Below are 17668 nucleotides of genomic sequence, written 5' to 3' on the forward strand. Positions count from 1 at the left end.
TATATATATATGTGTGTATATATATATGTATGTGTATATATAATATATATATAATATATATATGTGTGTGTATATATGTATATATATATATGTGTATATGTATATATAAATGTGTATATATTTATATATATATATAATATGTATATATATATATATACACACACACACACATATATATATATACTGTATGTATGTATATATATATTATACACACTCTATGTATATATGTACGCTTCCATCTACCAAGTAACTTGTAGTTGTAGCCATTTTTTCCTGTTGGTCTACTACTCAAACTTTTTCCTGTGAGGGCCACATAACTTTTCCCTTCTCTGATGAGGGGCCGGGGTCAGTTTTTAACAGAAAAAGTGTGACGATTGCAGGAGTGCCTAAATGTAAAAATTTATTGTTTTTCAGAAAGCCACAATCAAATAACCCTTTCTGGATTATTCACGGAACAAAAATAAATAAAATAAAAATAATAATATAATATAATATAATATAATATAATATAATATAATATAATATAATATAATAAAAACACTATTAATTAAATAGATAATAACCAAATAACCCTCTCTGAGTTCTTCACAGAAAAGGCCAGGAAATAAATAACACTATTTAGAAAAAAAAAAAAAAAGAAAAAGAAAAAAAAAATTTAAAATGCTCTCTGGTATTGTTCAGGGGGCCGGACCAAATGTGGAGGTGGGCCATATTCGGCCCGCGGGCCGTAGTTTGGGGACCCCTGGGTCTACTGTATCCCCCCCCCAAAAAATGCTGAGAGAACAACAACAATAATAATCATGAATAAATTACCAGTCTTTGTTAGCTGTTTGTGGAGTTTTGTGCTTGTACGCTATGTTCACTTAAATCCTGTGCATCTCCTGGGGGCTAAGCCCCCCCCGTTAATAAAACCTAGTGACGCCCCTGATTATTATAACCTCTTTATTATTTTATATTTATACGTACAATATTGAGAGCAATAAGGGGCTGTTTTTAAGAAAAAATACTAGAATATTAAAACATGTTTATTCCACCATTTTTGTTAAGTATATAACGTCATATATGTTTATGATTTATTGTGATGCGTTCAGAGGGAATCTACAATTTCCATACTCGTGGTAGACTGCAGCGGAAGCTAGTGATCTCATCGTTGGCTACATGACGAACCGGGCGGTGCTTAGCTTCAGCATCCTTATCCTCCTCATCATCACCTCATCGAGCTGACTGCTGATGATGCTGACATCTTTTTTCTCCATCTAAAGACGTGCAATAACCCATATGAAGTGCACATCGCGCCTATTCGGACATCCCGCAATGGACTGTGAGGTAAGACGACATTCAACGTTGCACATACATTATGCGCTTGAGTATCATCTAGCATGTGGCTTTTCTGCTACTAGCGGGCCCTTTAGGGTGGAAAGCATGCGCTACACTCCTTTCTGTGGTGCAACAGACTTGATCCGAACTGACAGTACGTCGATTTATGTCACTAAAGATATGACAACATGCGGCATTTTGCTGTATGTTGGTCGGCAGCATCGGTTTAGCCTGCATGTCGGAAGTGGGAGACATCTGGGCCTGCATGCACGGGTGACGTCGGAAGGATGGGGGAGTGCTCAATGGCCATTTTCACAAGCATAATGGGGAATGCACGTATTGATGTAGCCAAGCATTAGCCAGTTGCTGGAATCTGCAGCCTTTCTGCACGTTTACGCTACGTTATGTTGAAGCAAGCTCACAATGTTGGTGTAATCTAATGCTGGTGGTCCTTGGACAGTGGAACACGTTCCTGACTGCTACCCCACACCTGCCTCGGGGGTGTCACATTGGCCTAATTTAAACACCCTATTCAGAAAAGAACACATTTGTCACACAATTTTCCTTTAAGAGGCAGCACTATTGCCTCTCTGTAGTAGCTTATAATATAGTGTAAACAAGGAATGTGTGGTCATACACACTAAAAAAAGATGGGCTGAAAACATAGGTGGTGTTTGACTTTTGGGGCTGGGGGGTGGGGGCACAACATGTTGATGACCCCAAAACGCAGCGTCAGCAATAAAATTAGCTTACAAGTATATTTATAATAATAAGTTGACAATGAGCGTTTTTTGTTTCCCATCATTCTTGAGGGGAATTCTAAATCAGGCTGCTTAGGTAATACTTTTCGCCAAGATCGTCATCCATTGAATTGGTAGGCCCGGCGGTGTCGTGCCAATGTTGTTACCCCAGTCAAAAATTGTATCCCCTGGGCGAAGCCATAATGAGGTAGATTTGTGTCTTTATTAGTCAATCAAATAAAGTTGTTAATAAAAAAAAATTGCTTCAATCAAAAATATACATTTTCAACCGAAAAAAATCACTTTAATTAAAAAAATGTGTTTGAATGCAAAAATAAATTTGAAACTCAAAAAACAAAAAAAAATGCACGTGAAAGCTATTTTTCTTTGATTAATTTTTATTTTATTTTTTTCTGATTGAAGTTTTATTTATTTATTTTTTTTGATTGAAGTAATGTTGATTTGTGTTTGGGCCACATTTTGGCGAGGACATTTTTTTCTTTATTATTCAATCAAAAAATAAGTTGCTTAAAAATACACATTTTCAATAAGAAAAATGAATCAAAAATGGAAAAATTTCAAATAATACAAAACGTTTTTGAATGCGAAAAAATATTTGAGATTGAAAAATTTGGCACTTGAACACTTAATTTTTCATTGCAAAAAGTTTGATTGAAGCAATCCTTTTTGTGTTTGGGCCATATTATGATTAGGACATTTGTGTCTAAATCACTCAATCCCCCCAAAAGTTGCTTCAATCAAAAAAAAAAAAATATTTTCAATCAAAGAAAAAACTCATTTTCAAAAAATATTTTTTTCTCTAACATATATATAATTCTAAGCAAAGCAAATGACTGTCTAAGGTGCTCGAAAATGACCCATTATAAAAATATGTTTTTTTTTGTTCATTTAATTCATTGTTGTTGTAGTTTTATTGCTTTACAACTTTTATTAATAAATAGGAAAGTCAATTACAGGCAATGACACTTTTCGGCCACCAAGGGGGGGCCTGGCCCCTCTGCCCCCCCCTTAAAATCCGCTTATGGCTGAAAATAACCCAATTTGCCACTGTGTCAATATAGCGTCACCCAAATGTATGATACCTGCTATATTGGAGCACATTATGGACCATTGCTACCTGGTGTTTTATTCAGCAATGACTACTGAGCTAAAACTGACAGTTAGCTTTATTATGTTTTCATTTTACACCCTCATCACTCTACAGCGCTGTGTTTTTACAGATTAAATAAAGCCTATATGCAAGAGACGTTAGCCAGGCATCGGCGGTGGTCATAGTCAGTAGAAACCTAGCCCTCCGAAAGGGCTAACGTTACTTACCTGGCACGGCCAGACTGTTCTCCCTGTATTTTTCAAACACTGAGAGAAAAATCTGGGACCCAGCCCATTAACGGCCTCTCGAGCAGGTACAAAATCAATCGACAAAGCAGATTCGTTTATTTGCGTGACGTGTTCTTAACGAGCAACGTCACTCTTGCGCGTCGGAAGTCGTCTCCACAACAACACAGATGGTGAACAGGAGAGCCGAGAATATGTTCCAATCTATGGTAAAATCAGTTTTAAATGACCAAAAACACATCGACACGAGTCATTGACAACAGTCTGTCTCGCGCTAGCCATGTTGAATAAACTCCGCTCTCCTCGTATGTTTCCTTTCGCACGTCCCTCGTCCTGCCCTCATCATTTTACTCACGTCACGTCCGCACCTTGCTGATTGGAACAGCGATGAGTCTGGTGTACCAGGCAATAACGTTACGTGAGCGAGTGAAAGTAACGTTATATTTATTAGCGCTGAGAAGTCTACTGCTTAAAGATGGCGGCTGTTTACTAATGCTGCCCAGACGTGGCCGAGTCTGTCATTAGTTCTAAATGCATGCTATATCTATGAGACGCCTCGGACATTACCTGCTACCACCGTAGCATCATGTGGGCGTAGTTTTTAGCAACGACGGCGTAGTTTGTAGCGGCTGTCTGCTGCAGTAAGTTTTTAAAAACAATTTTCTTGCTTCTTCCTCTACGCACAGCGCGTTGTCCCGCATTAAAAGTAGTCCGGGCAAAACGTGATGCTTAGAGGTGGCAAAATTAAACGATTCCTCAAGGTGAATAAAATTACTCGGATCAGTTTTTAAACTCAAGTTACTCGAGTTGCTCGAGTATTAGTTTCAGCTCTACTATCAGCGTTTGACCTCATTGTTGATTTGTGACTTCTTATTGTTATTTAGGTGTTTATTTGTACTTTAATAAAGAATTTAAGTGTTCCAAAATGATTTTGTGAATTAAAAAGTAGAGATGTCCCGATCGGTCGGGTCTGATCACGTCATTTTCTAAGTATCGGAATCGGCAAAAAAATATCCGCCATGCCTTTTTTTAATACATATATATTTTTTAATTAAATCATTTCTAATTGTATTTAATGTTACACACATAATATGTTACACTTATCCAGAGTCTTTAGTTTAGGCTTAAGGTAGGGTTATCAAATTTATCCCAATAACGGCGGTAATTAATTTTTTTATAAATGTATCACGTTAAAATATTTAACACAATTAATGCATGCGCTGCACGACCCACTCACGCAATGTCGCACTCAAGCTGTAATGGCGCTGTTTTACCTATATAGAGAGATAAAAGGCAGCGTAAAATGAGTAGAGTGAATATTGGCAGCCTTTGGTGCCTTTTTTTTAATTGGCTAAAGCCTTACAATCCCTCTCCCTACGATTAGAAATATCATGGGAAGCAATGTGGGGAAGCAAGGTAGCAATTGATCTTTTTCTTAACACCTTATGTTATTTCCCAACACAGAGAAGATATATCAATTGGTAGCACTACGCACAGTAATGGTTCCACTTCCCATCATGCATTTGGGCATGGCCTTCAGTATCATTTACTGAAAGCTCAACAAATACACTAGATTGCAATATTTAGTCACAATATACAAAGTCACAAGTCTTTCTATCCGTGGATCCCTCTCACAGAAAGAATGTTAATAATGTAAATGCCATCTTGAGGATTTATTGTCATAATAAACAAATACAGTACTTATGTACTGTATGTTGAATGTATATATTCGTCTGAGTTTTATTCATTTTTTTCTTAATGCATTGCCAAAATGTATATGATCGGGAAAAAATATTGGGAATGATTGGAATTGAATCGGGAGCAAAAAAAAAAGCAATCGGATCGGGAAATGTCGGGATCGGCAGATACTAAAACTAAAACGATCGGGATCGGATCGGGAGCAAAAAAACATGATCGGAACAACCCTATTAAAAAGCGTAATCGAAAATGTTATTGATAAATTATTTAAAAAAATAAAAAATCGAGTCGACTAATCGTAAAAATAGTCGGCTGACTAATCGGGAGAAAATTAGTCGTTTGGGAGAGCCCTAGCTCCGTCCAAAAATGTGGACCCTCACTGAATCTTTTTTTTTTTTTTTGCTCGCCATTTGTCAGTAAGAGGGAGGTCGACCGCAGAAGACCTTCCTGGGAAACCTTTTTGTACATCAAATGATTCTGATGTCTAGATATGAAAGGAGAATTTTAGAATTCTTTAGTGAACATGAAATGTTATCTGGCTAACCCGCCTTGTCAGATTTTTTTAGTTTAATGCCAGAGAAACTTTCTGACCCTTTGGCAGACTCGCTGGCGAGTTGCTGTCGAAGATAGACAATGACAGTAATCAGCCTTGGAAAATATAGTCAAATCATATCTGTTTTTTGGTCGCTCTGAATGATTTCTAGGTTAATACCGTATTAGTAGTCTCAGTAAATTGTGGTTGGCTTTGCATGAAGGTGTTTTACATGGTGTTATATGGTAAATGGTGTTGTACTTATATAGCGCTTTTCCACCTTTCAAGGCGCTCAAAGCGCTTTACACTATCTCACCATCCACCTACTGGTGACGCAGCACCAGGAGCAACGTGGGGTTCAGTATCTTGCTCAAGGACACTTAGGCGTGTTCATCAGGGCAGAGAATTGAACCCACAACCTCTGGGTTGGGGGACAACTACTCTACCACTGAGCCACGCCACCCCATGGCCGGACCAAAATGATTACTGATTAATTATCTTCATAACTTCTACAAAGGTCATTTTAACCAAGCAATGACCAATGAGCACGTGTCTTATGGTCACTACCAATACGGGATTGCAAGAATAAAGTCTAGAAAAACAAAAATAAACTCAAATTTATTGCTGCACCGATTAACTCGAGTAATTCCATTAGAAAAAAGATTCAAATTGAACTTTGCTGTTTCGAGTATTCGTTTAATTAAAGTGGCATTGCAATGGTTTGTTTTGAAAGTGTTTGCATTTAGTTTTATTGATTTGGATGGATACACTGCCCTTTAGTGGCAACAGTGAATATGGCAAATAACTCATTTAACATGGCTGAATCCAGCAGCTACCTGTTAAGACCAACATAAGCTAAATTTTTGTTAGAGCTAATGTATTTTTTAATGCATTCATTTTAGTTTATTGGTATATTTAGCCGTCTTTTGTGGGAATATATGTTTGCATGATTTGTTAAGAGCACTGTAAAAAAAAAACTCACCATTTTAAAGCATTTAAGATAGCATTTGCGCTTTGCCAAATTGTTGTATATAGTCGAATCATCTCAAAATATGATTCTAATTCATGCTATTTAAGAGATTTTCATGCTGTTGCAGGCACTTTAACACTCAAAACAAGATGAAAAACTTTTATTTGACTAGATTTAACAAAAATAATCTGATTATTAAGATGTTTTACATTTGCAGTGTGGCTAGACTTCAAGAATTACTTATACTTAGTTCCATTTTCAAACCAGGACTGTAATGCAAGACCGGAAGAAACTACACACATTTCCTGAAATGAAAAATCCAGAGTCATGTGCACATTTACAGTTCCAGGCAGACTTTCTTTGGACACGTTCCGCAAGAATGACTTAAAAAGTACAAGTCCGTGTTGATCCATGTGACCACCGTTTTAACTTAAATCTGTATTGCAAAATCTTTTAAGTAACGTTATGTAATTTGCTCTCTCTTTTTTCATCTGTGTATCACTACCCCCATCCAGTTCACGCAGGGGATTAAGAAAGCAAATGATTGAATAGACTCGAATTAGAATTGCAACTAGAGGCGGATTTGATAAATATAAGATAAAGATAAGTTCCTAGAAAATCCTATTGATATTGTAAATCGAAAAAGTCTTGGGACAGGGTTATTTTCAGCCTGGTTTTGAATTATGCTGAACATACAACAGAAACATACTTATTTTTGTACTTCTTTTTCTGTAGTGGTGGATAGGGGCATGGCAAAATATTGATATGGTGATATATCGTGATACTTTGCATCCCAAAGGTTATCCATAAACTTCCCTATCAGTTGACAGGGCTAGGGGCAGGTCCGTAGGGGGCCTATTTTCAAAAACTTACAATTCAAATATTTTCAAAACCAAAGCCGTTAGCGACCTAAAACCAAAAGAGGCACCTCCCTTTGGCATATATGAGTCTCCATGGGCAGTGACATCAAAAAATAAAAAGTTGTTCCCTAATAAAATCCTGATTATATACAGTGGGGAGAACAAGTATTTGATACACTGCCAATGGTTGGCAGTGTTCAGAACTTGGCAGAACTTCAAGTCACCTGAGTGTTTTCCGCCATTCTGCTCTGAGGCCCCCAATTTGGCCAAATTTCAAAATTGTAGTGATAAATGTAAATGTAACAATTGGTCTGTGAAAATCAATGCAAAATCACTTGACGATGACTCAGCAGATTATACTTGGTGAGTGGGCACTCTTAGAATAATCATGTTGTCTTACTTGGGGGGCGCAGAGCGATGCCAGGGGTGGCGCGTGTGACCTCGGGGAACATGCTTTTTTTATTTATTTTTTGTCGTCCTAGAATAAAGTGTACTTGCACATCCACTCAGTGGGTGGCAGTGGCGCTCTCATTTTCAAAGTGCGCGCAGTATTTTTGAAGTCAGCAAGAGCACACGGAAGAGACTCATGAACATGAAGAGCTGGAGAGCTGTGCGGTAGTGTGCGCCGTTTTCGAAAGCCGTCTGCGGTTCTCACGTGTCCGCCCGAGAAGGGCCATTTTCGGCTTGGGGTCGTCACGACGACCGCCCTCATCTACGGTTCTCCCTCCGCCGCCGAGAATGCGCTTTTTTTGGGCCGTTTGCCTTTTGGCTTTTACATTTAATACAGCGGCAGATGAGGAAAGACCACTGTTTACTGTGTCTAAAAATGATTATAGCGGACAGCCGGAAGCCAAATCAATTAAGACGCCACTTAAAGACATTAGACCCCAATCTCATTGATAAGCCGCTTGGTTGTTTTTCAGCGAAAACGTGCCGAATATTGCCAACAATCGTCCCGCTTTGTTAGTGTTATATCAGTAAACCAGTGAGCACTGTTAGCATCCTCAGTGCAAAATAACCCCACACAATTGCAAACTGGAGGTGATACTGTGAGCAGCGAAAATAAAAACTGCCCTTCTGTCCAAACGCACTTTTTTTTTCTTCTTCTTCTATTCAGTTTTGTTTTTTCGGTCAATTTTTTTGGCATATTGTCCTCATGAGTTAATGTTTCTAATCAATTTGAATTTGTTATTATTTACTGATTTTATTTTTCAGTATCAAATGGTCAAAAATGTACCTTGGGTGTATTTTTCCAGTTTGGATGTGACTTTTTTTTTTAGATTCAGGCAAATTGATGCGCGTTAAGTCTTTTCTGTTACAAACAAAACAATGTTAATAAAGTTATACTTTATAAGTTGATCTCTGTTATTTTCTCTAATAGAAAAAAAGGATGCAATGTTAGGCAGAGGCGTACTTATAATAGTAATAATATAGACAAATGATACTATTTACAGTGGCGGCAGAGTTTGGGGGGGCGCGAAACATTTACGTCTTCCTTGGGGGGGGCGTAACAGAAAATAATTGAGAAGCACTGCGTTAGATAAACTGATAAACGATTCCATGGAATAGAAACGCACGGAACCGGTTCACTATACGAACCCATGAACAGCATTCTTGGCCATAGTTTTACATATAATTGATGTGTGCACAAAGATATTGGACTGTAGCAGTGATTTCAGAGACTCTAGGGTTCTTTTTTACCTCTCTGATTATTCTGCGCTGAACTCTTGGTGTCATATTTTGTGCACGGCCACTTCTTGTGAGAGAAACAATAGTGCCAAACTCTCTCCATTTATAGACAACTTCTCTGACTGTCGATTGATGAACATCCAGACTTTTAGAGATGGTTTTGTATCCTTTCCCAGCTTTATACAAATCAACAATCCTTGATCGCAGATCTTCAGACAGCTCTTTTGACCGAAACGTGATGCACATCAGACAATGCTTCTTGTCAACACAATTCTTACCAGGTGTGTGTTTTGTAGTGAGTAGGGCAGCTTTAAACCATTCATAAGTGATTGGGCACACACCTGACTTAGACAGTTTGGTAAAAATTCTTTTCAGTTGCTCTTTAAGTCTCCTTAGGCAGAGGGTTCATTTACTTATTTTTACCTCTTGTCATTGTTTGCATGCTATCCTCATTAAAATATGAAAACCTATAAATGTTTGGATGGTTTTAGTTAAAGTAGACACTGTTTTTTCATCTGTGTGAATTTGACAAAGATCAGATCACATTTAATGTTGATTTTATCCAGAAATATTACTGATACTTTTTCATACTACTGTACACAGGAATCCAGGTTACATCGCCGGCGCAGGACCAGAACTCATTCGTAAACCGGGGGCTACCTGTACTTTGTACTGCATTCCTCTTTGTAACTGAAAATGTATTTGTTTTTTTTTCCCCCTCTCCCCTCACCCAGCCCCTTTGTCTAACAGGAGAATGAAGAAGAGGCGAAACAGGAAGCCTTGGGAACACTGTAAACATTTCTGTGAAGTTTCCATGAACGCATCAGAAGTAACGGTATAGAAAACTAAATCAATGGCCAAGAAAGGGCGTGCAAAGGGCGAGAAGCCCGAAGCCCTCATATCTGCCTTGCAGGCAGCCAATGAGGATCTCAGGTCCAAGCTGACAGATATTCAAATTGAACTGCACCAGGAAAAATGCAAGGTAATGTATAACTAAGAGAAGAGTACATTATGAAGTATGTATGCTTTACAATAAATTAGAGCTGAAACGAATACTCGAGCAACTCGAGTTTAAAAACTGATCCGAGTAATTTTATTCACCTCGAGGAATCATTTCATTTTGCCAGCTGTAAGCATCACGTTTTGCCTGGACTACTTTTAATGCGGGACAACGCGCTGACGTCACTTGCTAAAAAATACGTCCGCATGATGCTAATGTGGAAGCAGGTAGTGTCCGATGCATCTCATAGATATCGCATGCATTTAGGACTAGATGCGAAATGACAGACTCGGTCGCGTCTGGGTAGCGTTAGTAAACAGCCGCCATCTTTAAGCAGTAGACTTCTCAGCGCTAATAAATATAACGTATACTGTCACTCGTTCACGTAACGTCAACCCTTCGGAGGGCTAGGTTTCTATTGATTATGACTAGAGATGTGCCGATTGATCGGGTCCGATCACGTTATTTTCAAAGTATTGGAATCGGCAAAAAAATATCGGCCATGCCTTTTTTTAATATATATATATTTTTTAATTAAATCGTTTTCTAATTGTATTTAACGTTACAGACATAATATGTTACACTCATCCAGAGTCTTTAGTTTAGGCTTAAGGTAGGGTTATCAACTTTATCCCGATAACGGTGGTAATTAATATTTTAAAAAATGTATCACGTTAAAATATGTAACGCAATTAATGCATGCACTGCCACGACCCACTCAAGCATTGTCGGGCTCAATCTGTAATGGCTCCGTTTTAACTATATAGGGAGATAAAAGGGAGCGTATAATGAGTAGAGTGAATTTTGGCAGTCTTTGGAGTTTTTTTTTAACTGGCTAAAGCTTTACAATCCCTTCCCCTACGATAAGAAATATCATGGGAAGCAAGGTAGCAATTGATCTTTTTCTTAACACCTTTCGTTATTTCCCAACGCACAGAAGATATATCAATTGGTAGCACTACGCACAGTCATGGTTCCACTTCCCATCATGCATTTGGGTTGAATGGCTGCAGTATCATTTACTGAAAGCTCAACAAATACACTAGAGGGCAGTATTTAGTCACAATATACAAAGTCACAAATCTTTCTATCCGTGGATCCCTCCCACAGAAAGAATGTTAATAATGTAAATGCCATCTTGAGGATTTATTGTCGTAATAAACAAATACAGTACTTATGTACTGTATGTTGAATGTATATATTCATCCGAGTTTTATTCATTTTTTTTCTAAATGCATTGGCAAAATGTATATAATCGGGAAAAATTATCGGGAATGACTGGAATTGAATCGGGAGCAAAAAAAAAAAGCAATCGGATCGGGAAATATCGGGATCGGCAGATACTCAAACTAAAACGATCGGGATCGGATCGGGAGCAAAAAAACATGATCGGAGCAACCCTAATAACGTATACTGTCACTCGCTCACGTAACGTTAGCCCTTCGGAGGGCTAGGTTTCTATTGATTATGACCGCTGTCGATGTGTGGCTAACTTGCCTTACATACAGGCTTTATTTAATCTGTAAAAACACAGCGCTGTAGAGTGATGAGGGTGTAAAATTAAAACATAATAAAGCTAACTGTCAGTTTTAGCTCAGTAGTCATTGCTGAATTAAACACCAAGGAGCACCGGTCCCTAATGTGCTCCAATACAGCAGGTATCATCCATTTATTTTGAACACAGGAATAGAAAAGGGGGGTAGGTTTTAATAAGCATATGCTCCTTTTTGGACACAATGAATAAATTCTAATATTTATTATTATTATTGTCTTAAATATTGTTGCTGTTATCTCAAGTATTATAATTGGTTTGTATTTTTTGTTTGTTTTGTTTGTTTATTACTTTTATTTTCTCATGTCCAAAATAAAGCATTCTCATTCTCATTCTCAACACTGCAAAAACTCAAAATCCTATCAGTACTTACAGTTTAGACTAACTTAAAACTTAACTAGAACTTAAAAATTGCTTGACACAAATGGAAATTAAATTGAAACACGTGGGAAAAACACGTAGCTCTCAAGTGATGTGTATCATCAAGTGTAATTACATTTTTAAGTTAAAAAAGGGAAAAGAAAAAAAAAAATATATATATATATATATATATATATATATATATATATAATATTATATAAGATCTAGAAGTTTTTTGCGTGAAAGCAGTGAATTTTTTTTTCTAGTCACATCTTAGATGCAATTGTTGGCTGTTTTCAACAATGTACATCGAAAATAAAGACATTGATTGACTGAAAATGGTTCAATATTGGATTAAATGTCTTTTTTCTAATGTATATTTATAATTGCTCTTTACCTAAAAAAATATATATTTTATCCGATTACTCAATTAATCGATAGAACTTTCAGTCGATTACTAAAATATTCGATAGCTGCAGCCCTACAATAAATCGGTTTGGTTCCAAGTCTACTCCTTTGTGGAATTTGAATGCTTTGCAGGAGAGGCTTCAGCACATGTGACAGTCCGGAGTTCATATTATAGAACATGTACAGTGGTTAACGGTTGATCATTTCTGCCTATGCAGAGTTTCTGTAAATAAGCACAATACTTTCACTCAGACCAAAGCTAGTTTGGAACAAGGGCGCGGGCCCTGCCATCCCTGCACCTCTTTTAACGTACAACATACATTATACTCCACGGGGGGGCTTTGGCGACTGGCGGTGGGATGTGCGGTCGGGAAGAACTTCCATGCGAAGGTCCCAATTCCACCACGGATAATGGCTGCCATTCGGGGACCTGACAGCCATGTTAATAGGGTGGTAGGTAGAGCTGGGAATCTTTGGGCACCTAACGATTTGATTACGACTCAGAGTCTCCGATTCGATTATAAAACGATTATTGATGCACCCTCCTCCTTTTTTTTTTTTTTTTTTCAAAATGTTTTGTACATTACTTCCAAAATTGTTCAAAAATCCTCTCAGGCTAAACCAAACTACTATTTCAGTTCAGGTTAACATATAACAGTAAACAAATATACAAAAATAACAGTAAATAAAATACTCCAGTCCCCATTCTGTATCAGCAGCTTTAAACTACATTCATTTAATTTATTGTTGTGAATCAACCGTTACAGTTGTTAAAAATGCTCCCGTTATTCCATAATTTACCTTCTGTCTACTTTTGACATGTCAAAGTTTTAAAACTGTTTCATCATTTAACGATAGATTCAAGACAAGATTTTGCTGATTTAGGAGTATTTTAGATAAAAAGTTAATTAGATTCGCTCCAACAGAGCTTTCTGGAGAAGTCTACTGCTTTAAGATGGCGGCTGTTTACTAACGCCGGCAAGTCCGTCATTTCGCATCTCTGTTCAATAATACATGTTCTGACACAGCCGTCGTCCGTCAATTTGCATCTAGTTCTACATATATATGATATCTACTGTAGCCGTTTGTTTGTAGCAACTAGCAACCGGGCGTTGTTTGCAGTGTTGTTAATAACGGCATTACTTACGGCGTTATTTTTTTCCGTCGTGGGTAATCTAATTAATTACTTTTCTCATCTTGGCAACGCAGTTACCCTTACTGAGGACGGAAAGGCATGCGTTACTATGCGTTACTATATTGGTCGAAAAGTCTGAGGGAGACGGACTCACTGAGACGACAGAGCAGAGCAGGAGTAGGGAGGAGGCAAGAAAGTTGTGACGCCGAGCAAACGCGATGCTAGGTAGCTCCAATAATACATGTTGTAGCCGATAGCCTACAAACTACGCCCGCATGTTATGGTAGATATGGTAGACATGGTAGATATCACATGTACTGTACATAGATATAACTAGATGCAAATGACAGACATGGCACTAAATGAGTTAGTAGACAGCCGCCATCTTGAAGCAGTAGACTTTTTAGGACGGCTCTGTTGTAGAGAACCTTCCTAGCGAACCTAAGTAACTTTTTATCTAAAATACTTCTAAATCGGCAAAATCTTGACTTGAATCTATCCTTAAATGATGAAACAGTTTTAAAACTTTCATATGTCGAAAGTAGAGAGAAGGGAACTAATGCAATAATGGGAGCAATTTTAACAACTTTTAACAGTTGATTCAGGGTAAAGGGTAAATTAGGGTAAAGAATTGGGCTCGGGCCAATTGTACCAAAAACCTTCACAAAAAACTTCACATAGTGTGGCCAATGTTTTTTTTTTTTTTTTTTTTTTTTTTCAGGAAAAAAAAAAAAAAGTAATTATCACTAATTACTTTGCCAAGTAACTAATTACTCTTACATTCAGGTAATTGAGTTACTAACGCAATTACTTTTTGGGAGAAGTAATTTGTAACTATAATTAATTACTTTTTTTCAGTAAGATTAACAACACTGGTTGTTTGTAGCGCAGTCAGGTATGATTGTTATTTTTATCTAGCGACATGAGTTGAACATGATATTTACTCTCGGTCCGTTCCTCATTGCGTCCCAAAGACCGCGCTGACTGTGTTTTATTTCCGCTTTACCTGGTATAATTCAATAATCGGAATTTGAAAGTTTGTGAATTGGAGGAGATCAGGGCTCCGGTCCCGCGTCGCCCCGCGGCGGCTTCTCAGCACTCTCCTTCTTCTGCCTTCCCCTCTCTTTTTTGCCCGGGTATCCTCCTTGGGCTCTGGTGCGGGTCGCTGGCCGGGTGCCAGTGGGGTGTCGACCATTCCAGGTGGGGACTCTGTCCTGCCCTAGGTCTCGTGGGCTTTGCCGTGTCGGTTGGGGGGTTCCAGCTGTAGTTTGTGGGCCTTCTGGGGGGCGGTGGCACATCACCCTCATCCCTTCCCTGAAGGCTGGTTAACAGGAGTACGGATGGTCCGGGGGACCACCATGGGTCCCGGGGGTATGACTGGAGCTGCAGGAGGAAGGACGGGCAGCGCTAGGTTACCCCCTGCGCAGCATTTCCTCATGTCTGCACGACTATCATACAATTAGACACATTCAAGTAGAGAAACTGTCAGTGCCAGGATTAGCGATCAGGCAGCATAGAATAGGATGTTAACATAGCCACGCTTACAAATGATTCACACAATACCCCACATAGTAGATTTGTGTGCGCTCCACCCCACCTAATCACATCTTTTTCTGACCCCCACCCCCCTTTTTTTTGTCCTCGGTCATCAGGCCCCCCACATGGTGTCAGCTGGAAATACAATTAGCTAACGATAGTGCTACTATATTCATAGTTAGTGGAGGCATTGAACGTATTTCTTGTTGTTGTTTGTTCTTCTCTTCTGCCTTTTAGTCCTTTTCTAGCTCCCTGTCTGTCCCCCCCAAAATCCCTTCCTGCTCGTTGGTTTCTCCTAATAAACGAAACCCAATGGGTAATCATCACAATGGGAGTATAACATAATCCCATGTGATACGATAAAACCGTTCAGACCAATAGGACCCTCAGATTCTCATTCTCCGTGTCAAGCAGCTGAACAAAAAAGCGTGCATATTATGTGAGTTCATGCAAAACAGTCTAAAGCAACAACATACCATTCACGATTCCCTTCTGGTGTATCGCACTTGTTAATCATCCTCACCGGAGTTGTGTTCACATTTTCGATGCGCAGCAAGGTATGAAAGGGCACAGAGTTAAAAAAAACAGTGCAAAGGGTTTAGACATACTGTACAGTAGTGGCAACAGAGACGAGCATTAATATTTTGCTGAGTAAGTGAGTTAAGTAACACATTAAGTCATTATTGCCGTGTGTTACAACATTTCTGCAAGCATGACATATATAAAATTTGTGACACTGGTGACAAACACAAAATACACACAAACTCTCAAAGGTGTTGGTATCAAATCAAATGAAATCGATTTAAAAAGACCTTTCCAAAAACCTGATAGGTCCTCAAAGTGCTTTACAACTAAGCAAATTATAGTACATGATAAATAAAAGCAGGAAAGTACTATCTGATAAAATTGGGGAAAAAAATTGCATTGGGATAAAAGTCAGTACAACAACAAATAATAAGTATGCCCGCAAGCAGTGCTGAACGGGCCCGCGCAGTTTGGCGCAACTCGGACGACACGCGGGTCAGGGGGGTGGCAGACCGTCCTCCTTTCATCATCTCAGGAGAACCTAACATGCTCGAAAGTTGCCTCTTTTTGGTGGGTTAGAAACACATTAACACAGGGGTCCCCAACCTTGTTTGCACCACGGACCGGTGTTATTTGGGTCTTTTTTTTCACGGACCAGTGTTCTGACAAATTTTGCAACCCATCAAAAATTGCAACGATGCGGTTCTGCGCATGCGCGTAACGTTAATCATGGCTGCAAATGCAGCGATTCCAAAGTAAACACTACAAACTTTCTTTAAAGAAAGAAAAATTACCTTTCGTTTGATCATGTAAGGACATGTGGGAAAAGTTCTCCTCAGATACATCCTGCCATGTTAGCTGGACACAACAACTCCACACCACTCTCTCACCATTAACGACTTCGCCATGTCGTTAAGCATTAATTAAGAAGCCCGCTTCACATAGATACGATGTTGGAAATTGTAGCAAGGTTTTCAATGCTCTCGTAACGATGTCAAGATATTCCGGAATGACTTTAATCCAGAACCTCGGTTGAGTTGTTGTTTCAAATGTACGTTTAAGGTTGCCGTCATTTGCGATCTCTACAAGCTGATCCTCCTGTTGCACAGACATGCTCGAATCACTCGGTTTATTCACAAACGGGTCACGTATCCACTCCTTCGCAGTTCGTGGGTCTTCGAGGTTGTAGGCTCATCTTCTGGCTCTTCAGGTGCCCTTTTCGCCGTAAAAAATATCTCCAAAGATGTCTGTTTTCCAGTCATCTTCGCTCGTGTGGGGGCTAATTATTTCCGGGAACAAATGCGCTGCGCCCGCGGCCTTGTAATACGTTATTATTGAGTACAAGCGCCCATAGCTATATTATATACACAAAACAAGATGTACTGCTAGCAGTCCAATCAATGGATTTCTATGACGACATTCTAATCTATCCTGTAGTAATATATCTAGAATAGACAGGGATATTGGTGTGTTCAACAGGGGCACAGGGTTAATTCGGCCAGAATGCGGTCATTAATAAATTATTATTTCTGTGCGGCCCGGTAGCAAATGCGCCACGGACCAGTACCGGTCCCCGGCCCGGCAGATGGGGACCCCTGCATTAACACACCTAGGAGGAAAAACCTCTATTGAAAACCCTACAAAAAAGAAGGCGCCACTGAGCTGTGCAGCCACGCCCTTATTCAAAACCAAAATTAATCTTCTAATTGGACCAATTCGACCAAGTGTGGCAAATTTCATGGCTCTATAAGCTGCTTAAGTCCCGAAAGAAATCGACTTCCTTTTAATGGTGAACAAAGGGTCATCATGGCAACAGACAGAGACATGTGGACATGGGCCTTAAAACGTACTATTACAAAATGTAACTATAATGACCAACCTGAAAAGAACTAGATATGTATAAGTAAAATGAGTGACTTTCTGTTACCACAAATTGGCGCTGCAGGATTGATGCAAATGACCCCCTACAGGACCCTTCAGGGTACGACTC

General features: G+C 38.9%; 1 protein-coding gene across 2 annotated transcripts in view; it reads left to right on the forward strand.

The window, feature by feature from the left end:
• The first annotated feature begins 1163 nt into the window (after positions 1–1163).
• The window catches only part of jakmip2 (janus kinase and microtubule interacting protein 2), a 66333-nt gene continuing 49828 nt past the window's right edge, over positions 1164–17668 (forward strand). For both annotated transcript variants that reach the window (XM_057820963.1, XM_057820964.1), the window contains exons 1-2: positions 1164–1326; positions 9897–10144. In XM_057820963.1, coding sequence (XP_057676946.1) covers positions 10016–10144 — 129 coding nt within the window. In that variant the 5' untranslated portion in view covers positions 1164–1326; positions 9897–10015. The remainder of the gene's footprint in view (positions 1327–9896; positions 10145–17668) is intronic.

This window comes from Corythoichthys intestinalis, chromosome 18, assembly GCF_030265065.1.
Source record: "Corythoichthys intestinalis isolate RoL2023-P3 chromosome 18, ASM3026506v1, whole genome shotgun sequence".
Taxonomy (NCBI): domain Eukaryota; kingdom Metazoa; phylum Chordata; class Actinopteri; order Syngnathiformes; family Syngnathidae; genus Corythoichthys; species Corythoichthys intestinalis.